Source organism: Osmerus eperlanus, chromosome 25, assembly GCF_963692335.1.
Source record: "Osmerus eperlanus chromosome 25, fOsmEpe2.1, whole genome shotgun sequence".
NCBI lineage: Eukaryota > Metazoa > Chordata > Actinopteri > Osmeriformes > Osmeridae > Osmerus > Osmerus eperlanus.
Window position 1 is genome coordinate 8,502,776 of NC_085042.1, and position 7,661 is coordinate 8,510,436.

The 7,661-nt window shown below is 44.8% G+C and overlaps 2 protein-coding genes across 3 annotated transcripts; both read right to left on the reverse strand.

Annotated features, from left to right (window-relative positions):
* Window positions 1-872: 872 nt before the first annotated feature.
* Window positions 873-2,690, reverse strand: arl6ip4 (ADP-ribosylation factor-like 6 interacting protein 4). Of its 2 annotated transcripts, none has more exons than XM_062451928.1 (5): window positions 2,370-2,690; window positions 1,934-2,248; window positions 1,696-1,813; window positions 1,530-1,599; window positions 873-1,183 (listed from the first exon to the last, which is right to left on the reverse strand). In XM_062451928.1, the coding sequence occupies exons 1-5, from the start codon at window positions 2,539-2,541 to the stop codon at window positions 1,127-1,129; spliced, it is 732 nt and encodes a 243-aa protein (XP_062307912.1). In that variant the 5' UTR covers window positions 2,542-2,690; the 3' UTR covers window positions 873-1,126. The 2 variants fall into 2 exon arrangements, with proteins under 2 accessions (XP_062307912.1, XP_062307911.1); XM_062451927.1 differs by having other exon boundaries at window positions 1,934-2,231; window positions 2,350-2,690.
* A 314-nt stretch (window positions 2,691-3,004) lies between these two features.
* mthfd2 (methylenetetrahydrofolate dehydrogenase (NADP+ dependent) 2, methenyltetrahydrofolate cyclohydrolase) lies at window positions 3,005-7,497 on the reverse strand. The gene is made up of 8 exons (XM_062451909.1): window positions 7,337-7,497; window positions 5,873-6,057; window positions 5,655-5,777; window positions 5,190-5,342; window positions 4,645-4,752; window positions 4,119-4,211; window positions 3,835-3,960; window positions 3,005-3,718 (listed from the first exon to the last, which is right to left on the reverse strand). Exons 1-8 carry the CDS (start codon window positions 7,414-7,416, stop codon window positions 3,570-3,572), a joined length of 1,017 nt encoding a protein of 338 aa, XP_062307893.1. The 5' UTR covers window positions 7,417-7,497; the 3' UTR covers window positions 3,005-3,569.
* Between the last annotated feature and the right edge of the window lie 164 nt (window positions 7,498-7,661).

Genomic DNA, 7,661 nt, shown 5'->3' on the forward strand with positions numbered 1-7,661 from the left:
TGCTAGCGTAGCACTGGAGCTGAAGAGGAAAAGTTGGAATGCTTGCTGCATGAGTAGAATGTCTAGGTGCCCTTTGACCTTGAAAGCCTACAACTATGGTAGATTACACAGAGTAATTTAATCTACTAAACTGGCTTTTATACTTGCAAAGTGTTCCCAGCAGTAAAAGCAAGGTGTTGTTGGCCGAGTCAAGACAGAGAGAGAACTGGTTTTAGTTTGGTTAGAAACTTTGCTTTTCGCCTCAATACTAAAATGTCAGACTACTGGTGTCAATTTATCCTTTTCTCTCTTGAACAGTGACTTGAAGACACAAAGTAAACCCAGCCTATCTGAGTGTCCCTGTCCAGAGTTCATATAGCCTATGTAGGCACCAGTTTGGCATTTGAGGGTGACCCTGAAGACACATTTAGTCATTCAGTCATTTAGCAGACGTTCTTATCCAGAGCGACTTACATTAAGTACAGGGACATTCTCCCCGAGGCAAGTAGGGTGAAGTGCCTTGCCCAAGGACACAACGTCATTTGGCACAGCCGGGGAATCGACAAACAGTTCATTCCAGACAACATAACCGACAAGCTCCTTTTAACAGGTGTCATCTCATCCCCCAGTTCTAATTTTAAAACGTCAGTTTCCTCACCTCAGTAAGACTTATTTTCGGACTTAGTGCAATGTTAAAATACCTTGTACTTTGTGTAATTCTTATATTTTCAACTGCTCCTTTTTATTCTTTGTGTTTTTATGTACAGTGTATAAAGAAAGTATGAAGAATATTTGTTATTGGTGGTCTCTTATTGTATTTTGGTAAGTAATACTAAAGTATGAAGCATCTATTGACAGCACTTTCACGGACGTTGACAAACAATTCGAGACAATTGTGATAAAACCATTTAATCTCCTAAAAATTAAAAAATACTTTTCCTCAGCACAGATGACTAAAAAACGTTGTACTTACAAGTCAAACGGAATGATAATTATGAAGAACTACGTGGCACATGCAGACACAACTATTATGTGACTGGCAGTGTACCTACAGCCGTGAAAATGCTAATCCTCCCCTGGCCAGGCTTGAGCTGGTCACAGAAGTCTCTTCCCAGCCGAAGCTCAGGCACACAACAAGGGACTCCGACTACTTCTTCATTCCTAGTTTCTTCTGGAAGGCTTTACCGTCTCCCTTGGTGGCTTGCTGCGGAGAGAGTAAAGTCAGTTAAGTAGGCCTCTACACATTACGTTTGTTTTAACCTCCCCTTGTTAAGGCACCCGAGTAGTTTAACCCTCGTGCTGCCTTCGGGTCACATGACCCAAAGATTCATAACGAACCATCGTTGTGTTTACCCAATTTTACCCAATACAAAAACAAATTAAAATAATTTTATTTTAACCTTTGCAATGTGGGGGGTCTGAGACAGCCTAGCTGTTAAATGAAAATGCTTCACTTTGTCTTTGTATGCGGTAAATCTGTCGCGATACGACGGTGGGTCACAATGACTGATGGGTCAGAATGACCCGAAGATAACACAAGGGTTAAGAACCTTATTGATGTCTTTCTGTTTGTCTCGACTGACGATCTCTTCGATGATCTCTCCTTCTCCCCTCACCAGCCTGTGTGTGTCGGGGGGGGAAACAGAATTTCACCATCCAACAGATCTCAGAATAAGGGGAAAAGGGAAGCGGTGAATGTGTTAGAAGGAGGCGTACCTGGTGAGTCCGGATTCTGGGTCAACCACCCTGCGGATGATACTCTGCCTGGCGTCGTATTCCTCTTTGGTTATGGGCCTCTTGGTAGAAAGTCTAGCCTTCTGCTCATCGGTCATCACTGGAGATACAAACACACACAGCCTCTGTTGGGGCCTGATATTCTGATGCGCTGTGCCTAAATGAGTAAGAGATTTAGTTTTAAATCGTTTTTAAATTAACGACTAACTGTCATAGCTACCTGGGCCATGCTCTTCTGTGCCGTCATCACTTAACCATGTATCCAAACAGGGCAGGATGTCTAGTGGCGGTTGGATGGGTTTGACGCTCGCGTTAACCTTTTCCTCCAGTTTCTTTAAGTTCTCGGCCAGTTTTTTCTCCTTCTTCAGTGCTTTCTTCCTCTCTTTCCTCTCTTTAGCTTTCTTCTTCTTCAACTTCTTTTTCTTGGCTTTCCTTTTCTTCTTCTTTGACTTTTCGTCACTTGACGAGGAGGAAGACGAGGAAGACGAACTGGAAGACGATGAAGAAGCCTTCCTTTTCTTCTTAACTTTACCATCTGTGGCACACAAAATGTTAAGGGGCAAAACAAATACAATTTCGTTTCCGTCAAATGTAACTGTATGGCCGCTATCTACTTTATTGACCGTTGCTAGCAACTTTATATTGACCGTACGTACCTTGGCTTTTTCGTGTTTTGCACGCTTTCTTTGGGGGAGTCGGACTAGAGCTGTTGCTGCTAGACGATGACGACGAAGATGAGTTAGAACGTCTCCGTTTTTTCTTGACTAGTTTCTTATCCCGACCTCGTTTGCTGCTTGTCGACCTGTCCCGTGTCCTACTGCGATCCATGTTCGTAATGTGGAAGACGCACAATATCTGCCAGCCTGCGTGCTAGCTAATTCTTTGCTACGATTGTTTTCATTTAGGTGTAAACATCTATGTTGTCCCCCTCATGTTTCCGGAATGCAAGGAAGTGCCACCGCTCCGCATTAATCTCCCCATGGAAACATTCTAATGGGAACACTCGTTCCTTTCACAATCTATGGTCTTATTTTCGGAATGGAGTTCCATTCCACACATGTATTTTACAATCTCTAAAAACCAGATTGGTAGTTTAGTCAAAATGTTTTCATAACTTCAACTACGTATATAAAATAAATATACGATGTTATAGTTATACACTGGAAAACAGATGGTACATCAGTTTACCAGCTATTGCTGTCCTCTTGAACGGTGCATCGTGTGAACAGTAGGCTAATTTATAGTCATTGGTCAATGCGTGGTGGCATCATTAATGCTACAGACACAGGACTGAAATATATAAATGTTTAATACTCTTTCCCGTGTTCATCTCCAGTCGTGTACATTGTGAATAAGTAACTTTCTGCACAACCTGAAGAACACATATTGTAATAATCTTGACTTCAAAATCGTATTTACAAAAGGCATTTGTGAAACTGTAAATTTAAAGCTGGTAGTGTTTTTAACAGACTTGCTACGCCAAAGCCTTCAGGCACACAATACTCGAATCAGTATGGACACTGAAGGAAATGTTAATATTTCTCGCAAAACAAAAAGTCCTTAATGGTCTTCTATACCTGACACATGCCTTGCTTTTCAAAATCAAATGATAACAGTAGCAGTAACAGGAATACCTAGTTTTTTTTTGTCTAGCAAATAATAAATATATAGCTGCAATATGGTGAATTGTAACAGTCTGAAACTGCTTCGCAAGAACTGAAGCGTCAGCATCGAGAACCTTAAAGCTATGACACTTCCATCCAAGCCTGTGTGCAAGGAGAGCCTGCAGAGTTGCTCCGAGTAGAAAGAGGGGGGTTGGAATGTGTCACGGTGGATTGGCTGGAGACCATGACCTCTTAAGAGGCAGCCACCATGCGGATCCTCTCAGGGGGGGTGAGCAGGACATTTTTAGCTGCCTTGATGGTGTTCTTCATCAGCATGGCCACGGTCATGGGCCCCACTCCTCCAGGCACCGGGGTGATGAAGCTAGCCTTCTGCCTCACACCTGCACACAGAGATAAAGGACGCACGTTTAGAAGGCCGTGTCTGAGGACGTGTGGGAGTGTGTTACCCAGATAAGCGCATGCCACGCGTAGCAAGGCCCGGACTGAGTCTCTGTACCTTCGAAATCGACATCCCCGACCAGTCTGTTTTTGCCGGTGAGGGGACACTGTACTCTGTTGATGCCGACGTCGATGACCGCGGCGCCTTCTTTAATCATGTCTGCCGTGATCAAGTTCGGAATCCCTGAGATTTTCGAGAGAAGAATTATCGAGTTAGAAAGCCATTGGACGGTTTTTCAGAGAGAGGTACGCAGGAGGGATGTGCAAGATCAAAGAGGATCTCAACCACGCAAGCACAAGGGAAACATCCAAAAGGGAAGAAGGCAGGAGGAGGACCCGTACCTGCAGCAGCGACGATGATATCTGCTATCTTCGTGTGCTGACGGAGCTGCTCCTTAGGAGTGTACCGGTGAGAGATGGTGACGGTGGCGTCGCCTGCAGACCAACAGAACGGTGTGCATTAGGTTTGAGTGTTAAAGGCAGGGTAGGCAATGTTGTTGAGAAGCACTTTTTGTCATACATATTTTTGCCAATAAATATAAAAGTTTGACTGTAATATGAAATTAATTCGACATCTGTGGGCGTCGCAAGAATAATGTAATAAACACAACCAATCATTAAGCTGTACCCTGACTAATGATTGGACGGGCTATCTATCTGCCTAACTACCAGCGCGCACTCTGTCCCCGCACTCAATGCGCGTTACTATAGTTTTGTGGGAGTGGCTTTGAAGGGAGTGGGTGGGATATTATGGTTTGAATCATTTGGAACTGAAGCTAAAATAGCTAACTTCGCACAACGTGCCTACACGACCTTTAAGTATTTTCAAACCCAACCGAACCCTGGAGGGCGGGGCTTCACCACTCACCTCCTGGCCTCTCGTGGCGGCCGTCCGTGTGCAGCAACATGGCGATGGGCATGCCCACGTTCTTAGAGCGCCCCGCCACCAAAACATTCTTGCCAATAGTTGGAATACCTGTAAACAACACCGACGTAAACAACACAGATGTAAACAACAGAGTCAGGCACTAAGAGAGAGATATAACTTTGATGTACATTATAGAACATATGCATTACTTTGTGTGTGTAGCACAAATACACCAGGGCATTTACACTCCTTTGAAAAGGAATACACTGCAACATCTAAACTAGCACCAAAGTAACATGAACAAGGGAGTCAGATGGCTGAGCGGTTTTGGAATCGGGCTACTAATCAGAAGGTTGCCGGTTTGATTCCAGGCTGTGCGAAATGACGTTGTGTCCTTGGGCAAGGCACTTCACCCTACTTGCCTCGGGGGAATGTCCCTGTGCTTACTGTAAGTCGCTCTGGATAAGAGCGTCTGCTAAATGACTAAATGTAAACAAGGACAGTTGACCACTGGCAAAGACAGGGTTCCCTGTCAGGTACTTCACCTGTGCGTTTAATGATTTCCCAGACTCCCCACGGTGTGGCGGGCAGCATGGTGGACTGGTCGAGACACATGCGGCCCACATTGACCACATGGAAGCCGTCCACATCTTTGCCGGGAGACACAGCGTTGCAGACGCGACGCTCGTCAATGTGCTCTGGGAGAAGTAAGCGAGAGGTGCCGTTGTCTAATCATGTTTCTATGTGGTAATAACATGTAAGAAGTAATAATAACATGTAAGAAGTAATAATAACATCACGCAGTAACACAGCCATGGCAGCGCTTTGGGTTGCGCTAGTAAGGAATACAAATATAGATTAAACTTTATTCATCCCCAGACAAAGACAAATTCAGACGTCACAGCAGCCCCAATAATATGCAAAACGACGATTGTCTGAATTCTGAAGTACTCGAACGTGGCATAAACTGTACCTTCACCTGAACCCCTTCAGCCCCGCCCCCCGCGTACCTGGTAGAGGCAGCTGGACCAGCAGACCGTCCACACGGTGGTCTGTGTTGAGGTTGTAAATGAGCTCCATCAGTTCTTCCTCCGTCACGGAGCAGGGCTTCAGGATGGTCTCGCTGCTGATGCCTGAACACGGGGAGAGGATGGAGCCATGAGCCCCTCACTTTCACTCAGAGACAGAGAGAGAGATGGAGAGAGAGAGACTGTGTGTGTGTACATACCAACATCAGCTGCAGCCCGGGTCTTATTCAGAACGTAAGAGTGGCTAGCTGCGTTGTCTCCCACAAGCACCACGCTGAGATGAGGTCTGCGGTTCCCGGTGGAGACCCACTGTTCCACGTCGTAACGTGCCTCCTCCCTGATCTGACGGGCCAACTTCCTCCCTGAGATGACCACCGCTTCCTGTCTGTGAGTTAGCAAGCAGAGAGACACAATTAGGTCAGAATAACATGTTACAGAGGGAAACCGTCCTCCTCCTTTCTGTGTTAATTACTTTACCCTTGACAACATTCATCCCAGAATAGTTTTATGTTGTTGCATGGCAGTCAAGCAAAGTAGATCAACCCAATAGGGCACTTGTGAGAATCACCCTCAGAGCAGCGAAAGCCATCTACAGTTACAGTTTGTTGGGGGTCTAAAGATAGCGAGACAAGTTATGCCCACTGTAACTTAAGACACTTTTTGGAACATCTTTCCATGCATCCCAATAGCAGTTACTGGAAGAATCTACAGTGACCGTTTAAATCACACTTCCAAAGCCCTGACAGTGAAGTCACTTATGTAATGGCATACACATTGGAGTAATAGCTAAGGAGTAATGAGCCATCAACGGTGATGTAACCACCCATTGGTCCTGCCACCAGTAATTAACCATCTTGATCAATTGAGCGTAATTCCATTCCATCAGTCTTTGCCAGATAGTTTCAAACGTTTATTTTGCAGACGGAGTGACTCTAAAGTTGTTTAGACTTCAGGTGGTTTTAGCCTACCGATCCTCAAATAAACCATTTTATGCACTCAACTTTATTTAACTACTTAAGTACTCGTGCACAAGTATTCTTCGGGGTCAGTTAGAAGGTCTGAATTAAAAGCATCTCGTGCAACCTGTAAAGAGATATCAGTCATCATGCGGTTTGTGTTGTGGGACGATGTGTGGAACATTAAATCCAACATCAATCACGAGGAACGTGCTGTAACGAGCGGTACGACTCAAATAAAACATGACACGGGAACATAAGCTTTATAGTGGGACTAATTAAATCTTGCAAGGAGTGCTGCCACGTAAAGAATATGTGGTTCATATATTTCAAAATGTATACTGCGACTGGGGGGTTGGTCTTGGAATGCATGCAAGCGTTCGGTGCGATTTCATCAGCCTGTGTAATGATACCGGCATGTCCGCAAGGGGCGCCCTTGTCGTTGGCAACAATGCATTCATTTAAACGTTATGTAATACCCCATCCTCCAAAAATCTATACTTATACTATATAGCAATCTAGGCAAAGTTTACTATCCAAAGTGTCTGTGAATTTTTAAAGAAGATTCAGGCCAGACAAAACACAGATTCAGTAAAACGGTAGGCAACAGGAAATGGTCCACCTAAATCGTACCCAAGACTTGGATATTTTAAACTCCCAGCTCTTCTTGTTAATACGAGCTTGATCTAGAATTGATAAGTTGCTTACCTTGACGCAGACATATGTAGACTACACACTTGATGTTGTGAGTGTTGGCACAATTTCCTTAAAGCTCTCAGCGTTGCCATGATGTTTATTGTATCGGTTGTGATGAGTAGAAGGAAATGGAGCTACACGGTGTGACAGAGCGCGGTCTGTAAGAGCGACCAAGGTAGTTCGAAATGCTTTTAAAGCACCGGTTCCGGTTCCCTCCCTTACCGTCTTCATACGTCAGCAATATTTGCCTCGAGCACCACGGCCCCGCCTCACATACCGAGAGCTGCTGGAGGAGGTGTCTATTTACGTATGTGCAAAGCCCACTCTATTTGAGGAA

Bases quoted from the DNA above. Each gene is read 5' to 3' on its own strand.
- mthfd2 (XM_062451909.1), bottom strand. From the start codon at position 7,416: ATGGCAACGCTGAGAGCTTTAAGGAAATTGTGCCAACACTCACAACAT. The intron at 5,343-5,654 runs GTACGCGGGGGG...TACTTCTCCCAG, and splicing joins GGTCCAGCTGCCTCTACCAG to AGCACATTGACGAGCGTCGC. The intron at 4,212-4,644 runs GTGAGTGGTGAA...GTTGGTCTGCAG, and splicing joins CCGCCACGAGAGGCCAGGAG to GCGACGCCACCGTCACCATC.
- arl6ip4 (XM_062451927.1), bottom strand. From the start codon at position 2,541: ATGGATCGCAGTAGGACACGGGACAGGTCGACAAGCAGCAAACGAGGT. The intron at 2,232-2,349 runs GTTGCTAGCAAC...AAAGTTAAGAAG, and splicing joins GTACGTACGGTCAATATAAA to AAAAGGAAGGCTTCTTCATC. The intron at 1,814-1,933 runs GTAGCTATGACA...TTGTATCTCCAG, and splicing joins CACAGAAGAGCATGGCCCAG to TGATGACCGATGAGCAGAAG.